At 37.9% G+C, this 23,322-nt stretch overlaps 1 protein-coding gene across 1 annotated transcript; it reads right to left on the minus strand.

The window, feature by feature from the left end:
• On the minus strand, positions 1-23,322 carry MTO1 (mitochondrial tRNA translation optimization 1). The gene is made up of 12 exons (XM_037034304.1): positions 23,005-23,322; positions 17,571-17,770; positions 17,373-17,490; positions 14,944-15,233; positions 13,021-13,133; positions 12,731-12,921; positions 12,115-12,245; positions 11,336-11,540; positions 11,059-11,230; positions 5,348-5,466; positions 2,651-2,811; positions 1-518 (listed from the first exon to the last, which is right to left on the minus strand). Exons 1-12 carry the CDS (start codon positions 23,219-23,221, stop codon positions 357-359), a joined length of 2,079 nt encoding a protein of 692 aa, XP_036890199.1. The 5' UTR covers positions 23,222-23,322; the 3' UTR covers positions 1-356.

A 23,322-nucleotide genomic window follows, 5' to 3' on the forward strand; every position in this document is an offset into this window, starting at 1 on the left:
TTTCAAAACAAAGATAAGACTTTTAATTTGGTATATTTAATGGACAAAGTCTTTACAAAGGTGCAAATTGCGAGCATTTTTCTCAGCTTTATTTTAGGTCCACTAAATCTCTCTTTAATGAACTTTGCACAAACTTACATTAATAACCTCATTGTATTAGAGCACCTAAGAGAAAGAGTATAAATTAAGAGTTTATTTTTTCAGATATGCAAAAAGCACAATGATAATCTGTCTTCTTCATAACTTAATGGCAAAGCTGTAATAACCAATAAGGTTATTTTAACAGGTGCTATACAGAAATATTTATCGCCCATCTATACACTTATATAAACTAAAGGTTTTCCTCGAATAGAAAGCTATAACTGTTGCTCTTTGAGTTTCTCTGCATCACATAAGCATTGGCCAGTTTTAGGCATCTCAGTCATGGCCGCTGGTCTCTGCTGAGCGGTCCTCACAAATCTGAGCAGATTGATGACAGCGGCAGGCGTCACTCCAGGGATGCGGCTAGCGGCCCCGATCTAGAATGAAAGCCCCCAAAAGAAACATAAAGTGAGCTACGCCAGCATTTTCCTCCCAGTAACAATCTATATATTATCATTTATAATTTTCTTCAAAACTGCTATCTTATATGTGTTTTCAAAATAACTCTACAAAGAAAATGTGATTGTTACTAATATCTTCATTTAAAAAATAGGAAAACTGTGGCTTAGAGAAATTAAAATGATTTGTCCAAGATCACATAACTAACAGATGTTAGAGCCTACTTTTTCTTTTTATTAAAATGATGTGCCCTGGCTTGTGTGGCTCAGTGGACTGGGTGTGGGCCTGAAAACCAAACAGCTGCTAGTTCGATTCCCAGTCAGGGCACATGCCTGGGCTGCAGGCCAGATCCTCGGTGGGGGGCATGTGAGAAGCAACTACACATTGATATTTCTCTCCCTCTCTTTCTCCTTCCCTTCCCCTCTCTCTAAAAAAAGAAATAAATAAATTCTTAAAAAAATACGAGCCCTAACCCGTGTGGCTCAGTTGCTTTGGTGTTGTCCAGCAAAGCGAAAGGCTGCCTGTTTGACCCCCGGTTAGGACACATGCCTGGATTGCAGGTTCAGTGTCCGGTTGGGGTGTATACGAGAAGCAACCGATCCATGTTTCTCTCTCACATCCATGTTTCTCTCCCTCTCTTTCTCTCTCCTTCTAAACATAAATAAACTCTAAAAAAAAAAAAGAAACCCTAATGTAACCTCCCCAGCGTGTGTTGGGCACCACCACATAATTAAATATTTCTGTGTTGTATTTTTACAGTGAAATATCTGAATATTAACTCTACGTGGCATAAGGACTAAATAGCCATATACCAGTTTAGGTCAGTTTCGCCACAAATGAGTCTGCAGCAGATATTCACGATAGTTTCTTGTATTCTACAACTGTGGATGAGGGGTTGTTCTGAACTGGGCAACCAGTGCCGTCCTACTGAATTTTCTGTGACGATGGAAATTTCCTGTAACATTTGTGCTGTTAGCCACATTAGCCACATATGACTACTTAGCTCCTGAAATGGAGCTAGAATGACTGACAACTTTAATTTTAAATTTTATTTAATATTAATTAATGTAAATGGTCTACTTGGTTATTGGCCATGACCCTGGGCTGTGCAGCCTATGACTATCCATGAAAATGTAACCCAAGGTGAACAGGACGCATGAGGTCTTGAAGTTTAAGGTTTGTTTGCCTGATCTCCACAATGCCTACTCCTAAGAACAACATATTATATGAAGAAATCACTCCTCCCTTTAAAAATCATTAAAAGAAATTTTTTCAAACCATATTTTTGTTAAATACTCATTTGCTTTATGAACTACTACTAATAAACAAAAATAGTGTTCATTAAACAATAAGGCACCACCAATTTTTAAGGTACAAATCAGTTTCAGAGATGTTAAAATGTTATCTTAGATTCAATACATACAGCCTGTCAGTCTTTAGCTACTTTACTAGAAGTTCACACTGCACACTACTTACAGATGTGTGTTGACCCATGTGTGCGCACACATGCACACACATGTGCACACATATACACAATTAGGCTGAAGCATGGAGGGGACTGTTTGGTTCTCCTCTTTCTCCTAGTAGCTCCCAAGGCCATACTATCAAATTCTAGACAAGGATCCAAATAGTGATTTGAAAACCACCAAATTGCCTGTGCTGGTGTGGCTCAGTGGATTGAGCATGGGCTGCAAACCAGAGGGTCGCCAGTTTGATTCGACTCAGGGCACATGCCTGGGTTGCGGGCCAGGTCCCCCAAGGGGAATATGCGAGAGGCAACCACACATTGATGTTTCTCTCCCTCTCTTTTTCCTTCCCTTCCCCTTTTCTCTCTCTGAAAATAAATAAATCTTAAAAAAAAAGAAAAGAAAACCACCACATTGTAAACACCAAATTCTTGACTTCTGGTTATTTACTTATACTAAGCTTTCTCATCTCTCATAAAAATATACTGACATCTGTTATAGAAAGAGATTCTGAAAATATGAGGTTAAGTTTGCTATGATGAAACAACACATTAATTATACGGCCATAGTAACTGCAGATTTAAAAAATTAAAGCACTGGCTCTTAATTTATAACCTGCTCCTCCCCACTGCCTGTTTCCTTACCGTCTGTGGGCGACTGAAATGCAGCTTCTCTCGAACTTCGGAGGACAAAGACACACCCCTGAGAGTCAGATAATCTAGGTCTGCTGGCAGCTGGAGAGCTTCATCTCGCTGGATGTTCTTTATTTCTTGCTGCTGATGGAACAATACTGATTCATAGGTGGCTGGTGAACAAAATTAATTATGTTATGATACTCAGAATATATCAACAACTTACATTTTTATGGCTTCTTACAATTTACAAAAAGCTTTTGCATACATTATTTCCTTCAACACTAATCTCAGCACCATGAGATAGGTCAGGTACGGGTTCCCTCTGGCAGATGAGGAAACTGAAGCTAAAAGAAAGAGAGGGCGTGTCTTACATTAACTGTAAGACAGTTATATTAACTGTCTTACATTATATTAACTGCAGCATGCTGCCTGGCAGTTCGTTGCCTGTCCTTTCCATTCCAAAGATTTGGAAAATTAACAGTAAGAAAAGAAAATGCATTCCTTTTCAGTGTGCATTTTGATAGAACATCCCCTAATAGGCTGTGCGTTTGAATTTTAAGTTCTAAACATCAGATGTTTCTTCAAGAAAAAGGTTTTCTGAATTATGAACATATAAGCTATAATTTTAAAAAGTTTAAAGTTCAAGTAATTTAACTAAGGTTTTATTCAGAAGTAAAGTTAGAAAGATAATTCAGCCATTATTTTGCAATTACAGCATTCTGCTCTTAGAAAAATCAACTAGAAACCTACTTTAAAACCTAAATTGAAGTGATCATTCTGTCCTGTTCAAGAAAGCAAGTCTTCCCTGAAGGTTGTGGAAGCACCTGCCTCTGTCACTTGAATGGCAGCCAGGAAATCTCAGTCAGCTCTGAACCTGGCTCTGCCAATGAATGATCCTCTGACTATGGGCCTGTCATTATCCTTCTGGGCCTTAGTTTCTTTATCTAGAAACTTTAAGGGCTCGCCATCATAGCTTCTGATGATCGTTATGGCAACAAAGGGTAGTTGTGAGGTGCACAGGCCTTACGGTCAGACAAGCTCGGTTCAAACCCCAGCTCTGCCACCCACCAGTCGTGTGTTCTCAGGCAAGTGACCACTTGTCTGTACTGATACTGACACCCGCCTTTCACAGGACAGTTATAAGTATGAAATGGAGTAACGCATGGAAAGGGCTTAATACAACATCGTGATGCAACAATTTAGCACAACAAATTGTAACTGTAATACAATTTTATGACCCATGAACAGACTCAGCAGGGGATCACGGAATATAAATTAGGAATAAAATATATGTATGTGTGTTAAACATATATTTATGTAATCTTTCAAGTATGTATAGAGCACAACATGAGAGACAACACGAAGAATCTGAAACTGATTTCTGCCCGCCAGAAACCTGTTGTCAGTAGAGGGTCTGAGAAGTGATCTGAAAACTACCGGTATGTGCTACATTCTAACCTAGTGTGGTTTCTCTTAAAGCATGAATATAAATCAGCATCTTTATTTACAAACACATTAAAGATAATTATTCTGGATTATTCTAACCTGAACCATTGATTTACTGGATAAATTAAATTATAAACCAAGTTTAAAACATGGAATTTAATCACCTTTCCCAGGTGCTAAGATCCTACATGTTCAGTAGAGTAATTTCTATTTAATAGAGAAATCATGATACTGAAATAAAAGGTCAACATTACTTCTTATGCATTAGTGTCCTACTAGTGTCTGGGCATTGGAAAGAGTGATTCTAGAGTCTAGGTGGGTTTCCGTCCGTAGCTCGACTCTCGTTAACTTGCACGGTGCGATGGCAGGCACCGTCTGGGGCACCAGCAAATGCGGCCAAAGCATAGCAAGGCGACAGACCTCTCTGGAACCAATAGAAAATGCCAATGCTGAAGGAATGTAGGGTTCTTACCACCTCCACCAGGCCCCAAGGAGCTTAATGTCCTTTCCTGTTTAAACAGCACATCATCATCCAACTTTTCCTACTGTTCTACCTACCTCATTCTGTTCCCTGACTTGCTCCACATAATTTTCCACTCTAGGAAAAAACATCCTCTATCAAAATACAGAAGATGATCCTATTCTCAATATTTTTATGTTTTAAATTTTTATAATGAAAAACTTTTAGAAAATGCAGTAAAACTGCAAAAGTCATCTGTGGCTTTGGTGGTCAACATACTGACCCAGAGTGTGTGAGAGTGTACCATGTGCTGCAATGTACAGTGTAGACCCTGCATTTCTCTCCTGATGCAAAATAAGTATCTGTTAGTGGTAGAGTATTCCGTACATTGTGAAAGCCAAACAGTATTGTTTTTTCCCATTATTAGAACACTATATAGGGAAACCGTAAAAGGAAGTTAAAAAAATAAAAATTTTTAAAGGAGTGCTTTATAGTAGCAGTTCCTAAACTTGAAATATGCACACTAAGCACCTGGGATCTTGTTAAAATGCAGATGTTCACTCAGTCCGTCTGGGGTAGAGCCTGGGATGCAGCATGCCAGCATGCCTACCGAGCTCCCGTGGGTGGCAATGCTCCTAGCCTGGGAACCCACTTAGCACGGAGTGTAAGCCTATGCTGGTCCTGTGGTCATGATGGCTCCTCTCAAAACAAAGCTCTTAATGTATCTGCTGTCCATTCATAATTTGTACAAATGGTAAAGAGAGTATATAGGCATCTTAAGTCAAAAATGCATTTTCTACCTTCTATTTTCAGTCTTTCGGCTAGCTCTCTACATTCAGTGTACTTCTTCAAGGGCTCTGGAACAGCCCTGGCCAGTAACTCCATGTCAACTTCCTCATACTTCAGAACATCTAGAGCTCTGCAAATACACAAACTTTTCGTTAACATAGGGGTCCATATCACATAAGACAGATTAAAAACAGAATTCCTTGGAAATAATCATCTCTGAATAAATAACAGCTGATTTTTTCCAAGTACAGTGAACAAATGCAGCAGCATCTGCAACACAGGAGAACCTCAGCAAGATGGGTGTGATTCTCCCCAACTGCCTTCCTTTTTCACGAGAAATGAACTGCTGGTAAAGGTTGTCCTTTCTTGTATGTACAGAATATCCTCTGAAATCAAGGGTTTCATTGAATTCTGTAAGCATTTACACCCAAATCATAGCCATTTAAGCCCATGTTGTTAATGAGTCATCCTTGTGTGTGCTGGGAACCAGCCGAAGGAGTTCTGCTTGCTCCAAGACTACAAAATATTCTGCAGTTTCCCTCTTTTTGTTTGGTTCTCACAGGCCTCACTGATATCTACAGTTCCCCCACATTTACTGCCTGAATTCATTTTATTTTTATTTACTTTGATCTTTCCTTCTTTCAATAGATTGCCTTTTTGAGAAATTCTCGCCACCCAAAACCAATTAAACCAATTAACTATCAAGTCAACAGAAAGTCAGATTTGCCCATCTAGGGGTCCCAAGTCTTTCTAGGCCTCCTACCAACCTTCTTTCTAGCCCATTCTGTTATCACAGTCATGCATTCCCACCCTTTGCAGATATTTGATTCATCTATTCCTCAGAAAGCCGGCTCCAAGAAAGGCCATAAATTCTCTCCTGACAAGAAACTTGATGATTAACTACAGAGGCCTTACAGATAAGCTATATTGAAATCATAGGACACTAAGCTCCAAAAGGGTAATGGTGGTCAATTTTGAAAATTATAGAACATAGAGGAACACACCTCCTAATAACTGACTAAGAAAAGAGTTACCTTGGAATCTAGTGGATGGAGACCTTGAAGACAAGCCCCTGACCATCTGATTTATTTTTTTAAAAAATAGTAAATCATTTGTTTACAAGGCTTGGTGCTGCTCTAGGTTCAAACTTCAAGACATGCTTTGAATCAAGCATGAGCCTCAGAGTACAGAGATCTGGCACAGAAAGAAGTTCTTGTACTTCACTACAAGGCAAGAGAATTTCTGAGCTAACTAACACATCAGTGGGTTTCCATATGATCCTGCCAGGAAATGAGTGTGCACATGCACCTGTGTATCTCTGGTTAAAATGGCTAAAAGTTTGGTTCAAGTCTGGTTCATCTTGTCAGTGCTTAGCACAGAGCCTGTCATACACAGAGTAAAAACAATCAAAGTATTTTGCCAACGTTCTATTTTTTTTAGTTTTATATAGTGAATGCCAACTGTAATCAAGATATAAAAAATTAATAGGAAAAGAAATAAATTATATTCTGCTGAAATCAAACATGAGGACTGGGACCCTGCTTGCTGCCTCCTAAAGGGAAACCCTGAATTAAAAAGAAAAGCATTTGGCTAAATTACTTTAAAAAAGAAAATCACCTTAACAAAATAGCTATCTTGGAGTAAGTTTGGTAAAAATATAAAATTGATAGCCTTCTTTTAGATATTTTTAGTTTTTTCTGAGAACAAGTCTTTTACATTCTTGGTTAGGTTTATTCCTAGGTATTTTATTCTTTTTGAAGCAATTGTGAATGGGATGGGTTTCTTAATTTCCCTTTATGTTAGTTTGTTATTGGCATATAAAAATACAACTGATTTCTGGATATTAATTTTGTAACCTACTCTGCTGAATTCATTTATCAGTTCTAGTAATTTCTTCGTGGAATCTCTGGGGTTCTCTATGTACAGTATCATGTCATCTGCAAATAAAGATAGTTTTACTTCTTCCTTTCCAATTTGGGTGCCTTTTATTTCTACTCCTTGTCTCATTGCTGTGGCCAGGACTCCCAGTGCTATGTTGAATAAGAGGGGTGAACGTAGACATCCCTGTCTTGTTCCCCATCTAAAGGGGAACACTTGTAGTTGTTGCCCGCTGAGTACTGGCAGTGCAGTTGTCATATGTGGACTTTATTACGTTTAGGTATGCTCCCTCTATTCCCACTTTGCTGAGAGTTTTTATCATAAATGGATGCCTCCTTTCTATGAATGTATTGATATGAATATGTGGTTTTTATTCTTCATTTTGTGCATGTGGTAAATCACATTGATTTGTGAAATGTTATACTAACCTTGCATTCCTGGAATAAATCCCAGTAGATCATGGTATATGATTTTTTTGATGCATTGTGTATTTGGTTTGTTATATTTTGTTGAGGATTTTAGTGTCTATGTTCATTGGGGATATCGGTCTATAATTGTCTTTCTTTGTAATGTGTTTTATCTGGTTTTGGAATTAGGGTAATGCTGACCTCAGAAAATGAGCTTGGGAGCCTTCCCTTCTCTTTAATCTTTTTGAAATAGTTTGAGAGAATGTTAGTTCTTCTCAGAATGTTTGGTAAAATTCACCCGAGAAGTCATCCAGTCCAGGGCTTTTTCTTGGTTGGGAGTTTCTTGATTACTGTTTCAATTTCACTAGGATTAATGTCTATTCATATTCTCTGATTCTTCTTGATTTAGTTTGGAAAGTTGCATGTTTCTAGAAATTGATCTATTTTATCCAGGTTGTCTAATTTGTTGGCATATAGATATTCATAGTATTTTTTACAATCCTTTCCATTTCTTTGGTGTCTATTTGTCCTCCCTCATTTCTGATTTTATTTATTTGGGTCCACTCTCTTTTTCTTGATGAGTCAGGTTAAAAGTTGTCAATCTTGTTCATCTTTTCAAGGAGCCAGTTCTTGGATTCATTGATCTTTTGCATAATTTTTTTAGGCTCTAATTTGATTATTTCTGCTTTGATCTTTATTATTTCCTCTCTTCTCACTTTGGGCTTTGTTTGTTGTTCTTTTTCAAGTTCCTTTAAGTGTAGTCAGATTGTTCACAAAAGTGCTTTGTTGTTTCATGAGATAAGCCTGTAATACTATGAATTTCCCTCTTAGGATTGTTTTCTCAGTATCCCACAGATTTTAGATTGTTGTGTTCTCATTTTCACGTTTCAAGGTATCTTTTGATTTCTTCCTTGATCTAGTTCTCGATCCACTCATTGTTTAATAACCTGTTATTTAGCTTCCATATCTGTGCTTTTCAGTGTTCTTGTGATTTAGTGTTTCTTGTTTCATAACTTTGAGGTAAGAGAAGACACTTGATGAGATTGCAACCTTCTTAAAATTATTGATACTTGTTTTGTATCCAAACGTGTGGTCGATCCTAGAAAATGTTCCATGTGCACTTTAAAAGTATATTTTGTATGCCCTGGCTGGTGTAGCTCAGTGGATTGAGTGTGGGCCTGTGAACCACACAATCGCGGTTCGATTCCCAGTCAGGGCACATGCCTGGGTTGCAGGCCAATTCCCAGCAGGGGACTCACAAGAAGCAACCATACATTGATATTTCTCTCCTTCCCTTCCTCTCTAAAGATAAATAAATAAAATCTTTTAAAAAAGTATATTTTGCAGGTTTGGGATGAAATACTCTTGAGGCATCAATTAAATCCATTTGATTTAGTGTGTCATTTAAGCGTATTGTCTTGTTAATTTTTTGTCTAGATGGTCTATCCACTGAAGTCAAAGGGGTGTTAAACCCCCAACCATTACTATATTTCTGATCTCTCCCTTTATGTCCATCAAGATTTGCTTTACGTATTTATGTGCTCCTACATTGGGTGTGTAAATGTTTACTAGGGTTATATCCTCTTGTTGGACTGTCCCGTTATTACTATGTAGTATTCTTCTTTGTCTCTTAGTATAGCCTTGGTTTTAAAGTCTATTTTGTCAGATGTAAGTATTGCTACTTCAGCTTTTTTCCATTTACATTTGCATGAAATATTTTTTCCTGTCACTTTACTTTTAGTCTGTGTGTATCTTTCAATCTGAGCTGGGTCTCTTGGAGGCAGTATATATGTGGCTCTTGTTTTCTTATCCATTCAGCTACCCTCTGTCTTTTGGTTGGAGCATTTAGCTACTTATATTTAAGGTGATTATTGATAGGTATGTATGTAGTCCCCTTTTGTTGTTAGACTATTTTCCTCTGGAGTTTTTTTTCCCCTCTTCCTCTTTTTCTTAAACGAAGCCCTTTAACATGTGTTGCTATAGTGGTTTGGTGTTAACAAACTCCTTTAGCTTTTTCTTGTCTGAGAAGCTCCTTATTTCTCCTTTGATTTTAAATGACGGCCTTACTGGTTAAAGTAGCTTTGGTTGTAGGCTTTTACATATTTTTAAATGATCAATTAGCATTTTAAACTGAGTTGAAAACAATCACTTCCCCTGCTTTCACTATGACCTCTCTCTCTGTATATGTATCAGCCACATATAATGCAAATTCTAATTATGTAAGTTTGAAACAGTGCAATATTTGATCAAAACAAAGCATATGTTATAAATTCTTCATGCAAAGTTTGAAATAATGTAAAACCTCCTAAATTTAAACAGCAGAAAGATTGAATGAACTACAATTATAAACTGTTCACACCACTAGCATGTAGAGATGAAAGATGAACAAGGACAGGTTTTGCCAGGCTGTTAATGAAGGAGACAGCACTTGGAAAGATTAGAGACAACAAATATGAATAAACAGCATTACAATGAATATAACGTTTAAGTCCACAAAAATCCCTCACAAGGAAAATAAAGGTTAAAAAAAGGGAAAAATATATATTGGAAACACATCTACAAGATCAATGCCCCACAGATACTTTTACGCTACAATAATTATGTACTTACACCTCCTGAGAACCACCCCCTTCCCTTACTGGCTTACTTTTCTTTTTAATTGGGAAAAATCAGTGTCAAATAGGCGAACTTTTCATTCAGGGTCCTTAGGAACATATCTCTGAATCAAAAAACTCTATTTTAATATCCTTTAAGAGTCCCTATAACCAGAGTGATAAAAACAAGGATGACCCTCTCCTAAAATGTAACAAGGGACACATCAAGTAAACCCAAACAATTTACAACACTCTGCATAATCAAAGAAGTTTCCTTGCTGTACAGCTCATAGACAAGGTACGACCACCCAGGTTGCTCCATGCCTGTAAGAGAAAGCAAGCAGGCAGCCATATTTCTTGGTTTGCACCCTCTAAACCTTAGCAAACCCAGAACTCAATGGAAGCCACAAAAATTGTATAGAGAGTAAAAAAAATAATAATTTAGAATCACAAATATTTTTCATACTGAATAAAAAGATAAGTTTCATCCAAAGAAATCTGAAAAAAAGCCAAAAGCAGGCTTCATTTAAAATGAGTAGATAAGGATTCTATAAGAATTGTGTCTCTCTTGCCCTGGCTGGTGTAGCTCAGTGGATTGAGCACGAGCCTGCAAACCAAACAACCACGGTTCGATTCCCAGTCAGGGCACATGCCTGGGTTGCAGGCCAGTTCCCAGCGGGGGACTCATGAGAGGCAATCATACATTGATATTTCTCTCCCTCTCTCCTTCCCTTCCTCTCTAAAAATAGTAAAATAAAATCTTTAAAAAAAAAAGAATTGTGTCTCTGCCATGATCTCATTTTTCTGTAAAAAGTGAGAAAGGTTTATATTAAAAATGCATACCTGAGAGGCACACTTTTATCCGTACTAATAGAAGCCTCTGGAATTAACTTTTTCCATTTAGAACTTGAAAACTCAATGGATCTTAGCATGGAAATGCATTCTTGTATAGAAGACTTCATCCAAGAAGCCCTTTCATATCTTTGTTGGGACACACAGCCAGCTTCATTATACCCTGAAAAAGTGCAGGAGAGAGTATGATGAGAGAGGTTTGAGAGACTACACTGAGAGAAGTTGGACAGAAGAGTAAACCTGGTTGGCGGATTCAGTGAAGAGTCACCTCGGAACGTGAGGCGGCTGTCTGCATTGTCAGGGCGCAGCGACAGACGAAACTCTGCGCGGCTAGTAAACATTCGGTAAGGTTCGTTGGTGCCCAGAGTGGTGAGGTCGTCAATCAAGACTCCTATGTAGCCTTCCGTTCGGCTAATGACAAAAGGAGGCTGGCGTCTGACCCGAAGACTGGCGTTGATTCCAGCTATCACACCCTACAAGAGGACTGAAATGTTTAAAAGGCCATTACGAAGTGAACAAAGAGCTAGCCTATTCAGAACACTGTCTGGAAGAAACCGCAAGAGGCGGTAAGAAAGCAGGCACTGCTCAGAAGATAAAAAAGACTCACAAAATCTGAACCTTATTCAGAAACACAAATAATTTTTAAAACACACACACACAATATGGGTAATGTACCACTTTACAATGCTATGACTCATTATTTTCAAAATACATTCCTGAAAGGCCTAGATGGGATACCATTTTTCACATAAAACCCACCTATAAACTTTTCTAGCTTATTCCCACTGACAAGTAAAAACAATACAACTTCCCACTTAAAAGGAATAATATGTGATCATTTTCAATAGTTACTTTAAAACAGTAATAAAGCCACAGTGTTTTTTAAATCCTATTGCATACAGTAGCCATCTCCATATACAATGAAACAGAAGCTCCTATCAATTATGAGTAGTACCTGAGATCTACATAATTATCACACAGGCGTTAGGAGGAGGAACACCAGTTACATAGTCCCTTCCTGTTTACATTAATGTCGAACAAACTTACTTGAGCTGCAGCTTCCTCATAGCCAGTAGTGCCATTTATCTGTCCAGCGAAGAAGAGCCGTTGCACCAAGTGAGTCTCAAGAGAAGGAGTGATCTGACGGGGGTCTAAGTAATCATACTGAACACCATAGCCTGACCAAAGAATGAGTGATGCAAAGTAAGTAAAAACAGGGCTGGATTTGCTTTGAGGTAAAGATATAAAGATTATCATTCAATGCCCTTCAGAGATGGAGACTATTTTATTTTTATTTGTTTAAAGACTTTATTTATTTCTTTTCAGAGACAGGGGAATGAGAAGGAGGAGAAGGAGAAGAAGGAGGAGAAAAACATTGAATTGCAAGAGAAACACCAATTGGTTGCGTGTCACATGCCCCCAACCAGGGACCTGGCCCGTAACCCAGGCACGTACCCTGAGAGGCAACCCTTTGGTTTGCAGGAGGATGCCCAATTCACTGAGCCACACCAGTCTGAGCAAAAACTGAAGACTAGTTTAAAAGCACAGATGTTGGGCTTTGTCTTGTGAGGCTCTAAGCAACCATGACTGTAGCTAAGATCTCCTCACTCTCTGCTAAGGCAATACTGAGCTCATGCTGAAGGGCAGGGGTAATTCTCTATACCTGGCTGGATTATTTTAGCTTTCTCCAAGCCTCTGATGCACGTGATCATTTTCTCTTGTAATTCAGCTGGTAGTGTCACAGATAACCCTTGGGGGTAAATGAGGTCAGAATCTATTCCTTCAGGTTCCAACCAAACCTGATGTGCACGGTTTGGAAAACGCAAAACCTTTGATTCAATGGAGGGACAGTACCTAGAAGAAGGCATGGAAATAAAAAAAAATCAATGAAACAAACAAAAGAAGGTTGGCATTGTTCCTTGAAGTTACTGAGCAGTGATATTTTGTCCTTACCGAGGTCCTCTTGTAGTTTCTTTAACATGACTATTTAGGTGAAGGTTCTCAAGGACAATCTCATCCACTCTAGGGTTGGTGTGAGTCAAGTAACACGGCAGCTGATCTTCTGGCTAAAACACATGAATCAGATGCAACACTTTTGCCTCTCTACTAATTTGCCTCTTATTCAAATAAGTTGCATGCAAAATATGAACTTACTTTCATAGCAATTAAATCTTTGCATATTGCCGAGTACTACTTACGAAACATTCTTGCCAAAAACAACCCAAAAGATGAACCTAAATTTTTAAGCAAGCCTCTAAATCGGCCAGTTTACAGAAACACAGAGGTTGGAGAAACATGTTTGAGGCACCAGAGGGATAAAATCAGGCAAATCTAGAATGTTGGATCTAGAGAACAAATGACTATTTCTTCCATACATAAATGTCAAAAAATAAAATAAAAGAGGGGGAACTATTAAAAAGGTATAGCATCTAGCACAATGTATGAACCTAATCTGATACCTGGTTTAAAGAAAACAGCTGGAAAGAAACATATAAAATAAATGTAAACATTTTAAATAAACATTTTAAAACAACTAAAAAAACACTAAAACACTGAGTAGTGCATGATGTTAAGAAATCATGTTTCATTGGGTGTGAAAATGGTATTGTGGTTACTATTCACAAAGTTTTTATCTGTTAAAGACATATACCAAAGTATTTATATGTGAAATGGTGTGATGTCTTGGACTGTTGCTTAAACTCATGAAGAAGAAAAGTGCTGAGGAAAGGTAACACCAAACGCCAAAAAATGTTACGTGTTGAAGCTGGGGGATGGGACACAGGAGATTCATTACACTATGTCTTCTACTTTCTGTAAACTTAAAATTTTATAATAAAAGTTTAAAAATACACATACCAAAAAAACCCACAAGCATTTAAAAAAAAAGTCACAATCTACATTTCCCAAAGCAAAAATATAAAAGTGACTTTAAAAAAAAACAATATTTGAAGCCACTCATTAGGATAACGCAAGAAACCAGAACCTTAAATTATTAGTCCTTAATTCTAAAAACACAATATACTTTTCTTAAATACTCAAAAGATAGGCAGAAGTAACCTGTACTCTTAAAAAAAAATTCAGTACCACAAAAGACAAAAACTCTTTAGAGAGAGTTTTTGAGAAAAGACAAACTTCTCTCTTTATCATTAAAGAGAAATGATAAATGAATGCCATATATGATCCTAGATGGGGAAAGAAAAGGTTGCTATCAAGGACAACATTGGAACAATCAGTAAAATCGGCCTTGGACGTTACACTAGATAACACTATTGTATACAAGTTAAATTCCCGAATACATCACTGCATGGAGGTTATGTAAGAGGATATTTTGTGCTTAGCTGAGATACAGACAGAAGTATTTAGGGGTAATGGGTCATGACCTTTGCAACTTCCTCTCAAATGTTTCCGACAAAAAAAGAAGAAAAAATGTGTATACTACTGTTTTATACTATATATATAACTAGAGAGAGAGAGAAATATGGTCAAATATTAACAATGGATGAACTTCAATGGTTTATAGGAGATTGTTTTAATTGTACTGCAACTTTTCTGTAGGTCTGAGATTGTTTCCCCAAGTGTAAATAGGCAAAGTTACTGAAGTAATGAAATTTAAGAGCATATAATAAAATGACCCAATCAGCCAAATTAGCTAATCCTTTTAAAGATAATTTATTTTGAACCCTAAGTTAACAGTGATGTAAAGTGAATTGTTACTAAGAAAGGGGGGCTTGGGGGAGGGAGGGGCAGAGGGAGGGAGGGAGGGAGACAGGGAGGGAGGAAGGAAGAAAATTAAGGAAAGAAGGGAGGCTTAGGCTATATCCTTCTGTAAGTAGCCAACATTGAGCTGTAAAGACAGATTTCCACAAATTAACTTACCTTAATCCATACTGTTTCATTAATAAAGCTAAATGGTATGGGTGGGTTATCTGGTGTCTGCTTGTTTAGAATGCTGAAATTAATCGACTCTTTGGCAATCCGGGGTGGAGTCCCAGTCTTCAATCTTCCCACCACAAACCCCAACTTCTCTAGGGTCTGAGCCAAGCCTATGGAAGGCTGATCCCCTAAACGTCCCGCCGGATGCATCTCCAATCCAATTACAATCATGCCTCTCAGAAATGTCCCAGTAGTCAGAATCACGCTGTCCGCATGCACTTTGCTTCCATCCACTAAAGGACAGAAAAGAGTAAAATCCTGTTCTAATTATTATTATGGATCAAATTAGAATATAACTATTTACATTAGAACTACAGAAAAACTTTTTCTTTAGAAACTTGAGAAGTAACTTTACACGAGTAAGAGGCCTATATTTTATCAATCTCTAGCATCCAAGAAAGCTGGGAGGGAGAACATAATGTACTATCACCAACTCACATGCTCCTAAAACTATACCAGCACTGAAAATGATTACATCAGTCAATTTTGAAAATGAATTAACATTAGACTTCTGGTTAAATCTGACAGACCATCTCACATGATCCTTTCACCCTCTTCGAACTCCAAGAAAATAAAATAAAGGGACAAAAACAGTATAAAACCACAAGGACAGTGAATGGGTGAGAATTTTTCAAAGGCTGAGACATTACAAAATACTTTTGGAAGACAGAAAGTGTCTGAAAGAGTGATAACTGATCTAGCACAGGGGAGAAGACGGAAATCAAGAATCTGAAGAGCAGACACCAATGGACTAATGTTCATTAGTGGACTAATTTGCCCTACAAAGGCCCAGAAACTGGGGGACTAAAAAAGAGAACTGAGGAATGGACGAATGAAGCTTGGGGCTGAAATTAGAAGAAGTAGTTGAAATCTATACAAAAATTTATATCTGCAGACAGAATTTCCTTAAGGAAATTTTAGGTTTATTCTGTGGGTCATGGGGAGTTACTGTTTAATGGGCACAGAGTTTCAGTTTAGGTTTACAAAGTTCTGGAAATGGACAGTGGTCAGAGTTGTACAGCATTGTAGATGTACTTAATGGCACACAAGTATACACTTAAAAATGGCAAATTTTATTTTATGTACATTGTACTATAATAAAAAATTATATTATTGAGCATGTAAAATGTAAACAGGGTAAAAATAGCATTTAAAGATATGAAATTAAGTAAGAAAAGCATAAGCAAAGTTACAAAAGTCTACACACAATATAATCATTAAATCTGAAGGGGACAGGAGAGAAAAAAGAAAATGAATATAAAACTAATTTAGTAACTGTTCACTGACAGAAGAAAGAGAAGATTAAGCATACTATATAAAATCACAGTTATTAAGGTAATCACCAGAACAAAAACACAAGCATTTAAAAAAGAAACATAGCTCCCAAATAGCAAACACAGACTAAGTGGTTAAAATAAAAGTGCAGAACAGTGTACAATACGCTACTATATGAAACACACACACGTATGAAGATACACATACGTGCACAGATAGAACAACTACACAAGGAACTCGGAATGCTCCTGAAGAAGAAAATTGCTTGGCTGGGGGACAAGATGAGAGAGTGAGACCACCTTGTCACTCTACACCCTGTCCCGTTTAAACTGTTTAGCATGCATATGTATCCCCCCTTCAAAAAAATGAACAAATCTATAATACAAGTTAATTTTATAACAGGGAAATGAAGTCAAGATCTGTATTTTAAATGATGAGATTCTCCATCATAGTTCCTCTCACCATTTTGTTCCCAGATTGCCAGCCAGCATTCTGAGAACTACGAGACAGTGATATTTGGAAGTCCCCCAACAAAACAGTCCAGTGCGATCTCTAATCACCATAGTAGAGTCAGCCAAGCAATAAAATTAACTGTGCACTCGCAAGCCTTCCAATTCCAGTGTTTTAGTGCCTCATTTTGAAAATTCTAAAAAGACAATTAAAGTTCCCCAGACACTTGAAGAAAGGCATGTAACATGAAAGTAACAAGCCCAAATGAAGAAAATAAAGAAATCTGGAGAAAATAATACATAGATCAGAAGGAAACATCAATAATCAATCATTAGCTCTGGCTGAGTAGCTCAGTTGGTTCAAGCGTCATCAGAACTAAGAAAAATAAAAAGTAAAACAGAAAAACCAAGAGAAAAAACACAGTCATGCAGGTGATACACTTCTACACATGTAGAGATGAGCCCATAATTTAACTAAGCTTTGCAAAGGCCAAAATGAAGTGAGAATTACGATTTTTTATACAATTTTCCTCATTGATGAAAACACAACATTTCCTAGAATAGGTCAAACTCCTCCATACTCTGCTCTAAAGTGAATTGCCTGCATGGAGTCTGATGCCGTTATTGTGGTGCAGGATTAGCACCTACCCAAAACAACGCCCCTGACCCGGCATTTCCCCGTGTGCTCAGGTCCTGGCTCTGCAAGAATCAGATCCTCTACAGCTCCCTCCTGAACAGTGAGCAGTGGTGTATTTAGGATTTCTTTCTGTGAAAAGAGAATGCAAGTTGAAACAACAGATCAATCACTACAATCAATCTCTCTGGTTTTTTATGCCCTATTCTTACCTGCATGTTCTGTTTATAAAGTTTCCTATCAATCTGAGCTCTCAGACCCCAAACAGCTGGTCCCTTACGCCGGTTTAATACTTTGTAATGTACACCAGACTGGTCACAGATTCGGGAACACAGGCCATCCAAAGCATCAACTTCCCTCATTAAATGCCCCTTTCCGATGCCGCCAAAGGAAGGATTACAAGACATCTGACCTAAAGAAAACAGACAAAATAAATATATCAGCACCTTGCAATAATGAGTGTTTAACAGGGAAATGTCTGAACAAGTAACTAGAGTCATCTCATGTGATAAAAAAAATTAAAAACTTGAAACAAACACTAAAAATTCCAAAGTCCCAGTGGAATGAAAGAGTTATTTGGGGCATTTTGGAAGACACTACTGCCTATAGTGTCCTCTCAATCTTTTCCTTGGTGCATATTTTCACTATTTCATTAGGTTTCCTTTTCCTTTAAAACGTGTTTTTGAAATCCTTACCTCACGAAACCTTTCCAAACGAAGCATACTTTTAAGAACTCCCATGAGAGATAACTGATGGACCTCTTACACATTGATGTTTCTCTCCCCCTCTCTTCCCCTCTTTCTAAAAATAAATAAACAATATCTTTAAAAAAAAAGAAGCCCCTTGACACTGGTTCACTGTTATGATCAATTATATCTTCCCTAAATGTCATCTTTCTTTTTGCAGAAATAATTTAATGATAAGTTCAAAGTAGAGGCCATATTTTATATCTTTTCTTTAAATTCCCCTAGTTTTATTCGGAAGTCTAAACTCACATGGTTACCTCAAAGGTTTTGGGCGGGTAGGAAAGCTACGTCAACAGCTGGGCGTCCACGGCAGCTACCACCACGCCCTCCAATAACTGTTCCAGGTTCCACAGGGAGGCTGAATAGTCCTGGGGTTAGGAGCACGAGTTGGGAGGGAGGGGGGGATCTGGTTCAATTCCTAGATCTATACCACTCATAACCTCTGTGATTTGGGGAGCTATCTAATTTTTAGTATCTCTGTTTGTCTCCTTTAGAAACAGGGGTGACCGCTGTAGTAGATTATTCCCTCCTTCCTTTGGTATATAATCACAATTTTATTTAACACTCTTCTTTATGAGATTTTTGGTTTAGGGGTTGTGACCTAAACTCAGTTTAGGGTAAATCTTTATTGATGGAAATACAGTAATCCTATTCCTACTTGCCAGTGTCTGGTTTAATGACAGGAAGTAAGTCATGAGAGGTTAAGCTGGTGGGTGGAGGGGTAGTCTCTAGGAAGGCTTTTTGTTTTTTTCTCCTCTTTAAAGAGACAAGAAGGGAAATATCCCTTCTTCTGGTGAGAGGGGTCACACCTGGAGCTACCGCAGCCATTCTGCAACCAGGAGGGTAACCAGAGGGAAGACACTGGAAGAGTGCACAGAGGCGATGTGGAAGGCATGGAGTCTTTGGACACTGTGACAGTGCTGAGTTAACCAACCTCGGAGCTGATCCACCTGCAGAGGTCTGTTAGAAAAGAAATTCTCCTTTTCGTTTAAACTGACTGAGTAAGAATTTGTTAGTTGTACAATGAGATAGTGTATCTAAAGCAATTAGCGCAGTGTCTGGGCTAGAGTAAGCAATAACTAACATTTACTGGTAATTGTTTTAATTTACTTCCCAGGTCGGTGTAAAATATTCTTTGCTTCTGAGCTTTACTTTAAAAAATCACGTAATTTCTTTGCTTTCTTTTTAACATTTATTTTAAATTGTAAATAATTTTCCTTCACCAGCACCATTAAAAATTCTTACAATTATTTCTGCAAGTGTGTAAAATAACACTATTCACGGAACAGCCTTACATGAGTATCTTAGAAGAGTGTTCCAAACGCTGTGCATAAAATCAATAAGCATAATAGTGAATATTCATCTATCGAGTTTATATGACAGCAACCAATTTGCATTTCTGAGTTTCTAAGTCAACATATTCTTTCATATGTTAAACAGTTTTATTAAAGAAATACCAAAAATCAGTAGTGAGAATAATGTAATTCATTCCCAATTAGTCACTCAGGTCCAGTCTTATGTCTTTTATATCGCTCAGCACATTTCTCTCTCTCCCACATTTTATCAACTAAAAATATTTTAGACAAGTCTTTTTGATTAGAAAAACACCACCACATAAAATAACTTGATCACACTTAAAACATCTGAATTATCTGTTAATGAATAAGTAACGAAAATATAAATATACAGAAATGTGGAATATCACCAAATACGATTTTTTTTCTGATTACTCTGTACCACTCTTAAGTAATCCTCTTCCCATCTTTAGAGAAGGAAGGTATGTTTAAGTTAGAGGTGATAACCCACTGGTATGCCTGTGATGTTCTGCTCAGTACACATAAGGCTTTTAAAAAAAACAAACAAAAGAATGAATGGGAGTGTATTTTCCAGTTCACCACTGTTTCCAGTACTCCAGGTTGTTTTATATCCATCTGGCTTCACATATTTAAATTATGTTTCTGGCTCATAGACCATCCCTGTTTTAGATACTGCTACTCATGAAAATGACTTAGCTTTAAATTTTTTTTAATTTATTGATTTTAGAGAGAGTGAGGGAGGGAAGGGATGAGGAAGACAGGAAGAGGGAGGAGAGGGAGAGATTGATTTATCGTTCTATTTATTTACTCGTATACATTCATCAGTTGATTCTTATATGTGCCGACCTGGGACTGAACCTGCAACTTTGGCGCATCAGGACGATACTCTAACCAATGGAGCTACCCAGCCAGGAAATGACTCTGCTTTTAACTTCCATGACATATCAGTTAATTTTTCAAAAATCATCAAATCCCACTAATTTTGGACATTTTTTCAAACTTTTATCCCCAGAAATGAGTCTTCTCATGCACAGAAGGAAAAACAAAACAAAAATCCAAAACCCCAGGAGCAAATTACTGAAATTCCACCACTTTATTATATCGCTGAACTAGACAATTTCCAGGTACTGTATTGAGTTATGGTACTATATTATAAACCTATTCATAAAATTTACATCTGTGAAAGTCAAGTGCAAAGAAATCCTCATCTTTTTAAATTCCTGAAAGCTTTTTCTCAAAGAAATGTAAGTATCAATGCTGAGCACTCTCCTTATAGGCATAAAAGTTGGACAAGTCGTTTTCTCTTGCTTAGTCCCCAAAATCTTTCTCAATACAGAACTCCAAGAAGCCAGCTTTCATTCCCAATCATTTGCAGTTAGAATAAGGAGATCTGTTGGTCATCTGTGCTCTTAAATAGAGACCACTATCTCAAGTGTGGTACTAGTACTTGGGGTGCACACTAGTGGTAGAAATGTATAAATCAGTCAATTTTTCACTGTACTAAAGAATTTAAGATGGCTCTGTTGAAAACCTAGTGGTAAAACAACAGTTAATGTCTGACCACTTAATGTGGGCCAGGCACTATTCTAGATATGTTGCATGTATTTTCTGACTTAAACTTTACAGCAACCTGATGAAGTTGGTACTATTATTTCATTTCATAGAGAAACTGAGGCTTAAATAAATTGCCCCTTGGTCCAAGGTCACATAGATAATACACAGGAGAGCCAAGAATAAAATTCAGAAACTCTAACAACCTCTTTAATGGACAATATTCTCCATGAAATGCATAGGCCATACAATAGAGAATCAACAGGTTCAAAAGTCTTGTCTTCTTTGTTGTGAAAGGCAAAAAATTAGTTTGCCAAAAATCATGATTTTCCAGGTTGGTATAAAATAGAAGACTTTCTGCCTCTGACTTCAATATTGGCAAATGATGTGACTGAATCATAACAGGACAATTCTTGCATTCTGAATTATTACAGAAGTTAAACTTCTTAAGCCAAAACTACCTTTGTGAGATCAAGTAGAAAACCTAATACTCCACTGTATCAAGTTACCTTAAAAATGAAACTTTGATTTTCAGGTAAAATTGTTATTTACTAATCTCATCTATAAGATTTATTAAAATGTATCTGAGATGTATTTACTTTAAAACTTGTATCACATTTTGGTAACAATATGAATGAGTTTTGTTGACAATATGAATGAGAATCCCTTTATCCCTGACAGAAGTACATAGTGATCACCTTAGTTCAATAATACTTTTTTTAAAGATTTTATTTATTTATCTTTAGAGAGGAAGGGAAGGAGAGAGGGAGAGAAATATCAATGTATGGTTGCTTCTCATGCGTCCCCTGCTGGGAACTGGCCTGCAACCCAGGCATGTGCCCTGACTGGGAATCGAACCATGATCCTTTGGTTCGCAGGCCCGTGCTCATTCCACTGAGCTACACCAGCCGGGGCTCAATAATACTTTTTTGTTCATTACATTTTTGTTATTATTATTGAAAGGTAGTACAATAAACAATGTTGTATAATAAGCAAAGTACAATCTTTTGGGTAATCACATAGTTCCTCTCCAAAAGAACCACTGTTAACAGTGTATATTTCTCCATTGTTACAATCTAGATGGCAATTTTTAAAAAGTATTTCAGTATATAAATATGTGACTTACAATTTCTTATTAGGACAGTTAATATTTTAACTACCATTCACTCTTAAGCAAAATGAAGGAGGAAAGACATGTGCACGCATAATTTTCATGATAATTATTTTAAGCATCTATTATGATGAAACTGAGCGATCTTGTTGTAAATTATGGCCATTCGACCAGTGCCTAATAAGGGGCAAAAATAAAAATAAAAAAAGCACTGTGAGTCCAAATCACAAAACGAGCATTGTTCTGGGGAACGAGCATCTAGTAGAAATACATTCTTCAAAAGGACTTCACAAAATCTCAAGAAAAACACAATGGTCGTTTAATAAACGATCTCTCATGGTTTCTTTTTATTAAAGATTTTACTTACTTATTTTTTACAGAGGGGAAGAAGGGAGGGAGAAAGAGAGGGAGAGAAACATCAATATGTGGATGCCTCTCATATGACCCCCACTGGGACCCTGGCCTGCAACCCAGGCCTATGCCCTGATTGGGAATTGAACCTGCGACCCTTTAGTTCACAGGCCGGCACTCAAGCACTGAGTGAGCTACACCACCCAGGGCTGATGTTAATTTACTCTTTACCCAAAGCACCAAGCTAGTTCACGTGAAATGGCAACAATAAAATAAGGAGCTATCAGTAAGTACAGTACTCCTAGTTCCCCCCTTTCCCAAGGCACAGTCCCACCACATCCCCTAAGCAGCCAGTTTTGTCAACAGAAGCATAATCCGTGCTTCACAGAAAATTTCTGCCAGGTGCCCGCCTGATTCTGCGAGACACAAATCAGCTAAAACCAGACACCAGGATTCTCACCATCCTTGGGAGAGGGAGTAGGTTGCCCACATCAGGCACAGGAGGGAGAGAAAGAGATTATATTCGTAGCTTGCGTCCTACGCAAAGCTCCACTCCACCCGTGGTCCTCACCGATCGTGTCCACGCGATGCGTGAGGAGCAGCGTCCGGGAGCCACACCGAGCGGCAGCAGCAGCTGCCTCGGTCCCGGCGTGTCCTCCGCCGACGACGACCACATCGAAGTGCGGGGTCCAGGGCGCAGCGCTGTCACTGCTGAATCGGGTCAACGGAAACTGTCGTTTGGTGAAAGAAGCCGCAATCCGGGGACCACAACCTCGGAGAGGGAACATAGTTGGAGAAAGGCAGAATCTGTCTAACTTTAAACCTGACTCAAGCGGCGCGCAAAACGACAGTAAAGCTTTAGGAAGCAGCCATCTTGCTCTGATGTCAC

This window comes from Sturnira hondurensis, unplaced genomic scaffold (genome assembly GCF_014824575.4).
Source record: "Sturnira hondurensis isolate 20B ecotype Veracruz unplaced genomic scaffold, ASM1482457v3 Scaffold0022136, whole genome shotgun sequence".
Taxonomy (NCBI): domain Eukaryota; kingdom Metazoa; phylum Chordata; class Mammalia; order Chiroptera; family Phyllostomidae; genus Sturnira; species Sturnira hondurensis.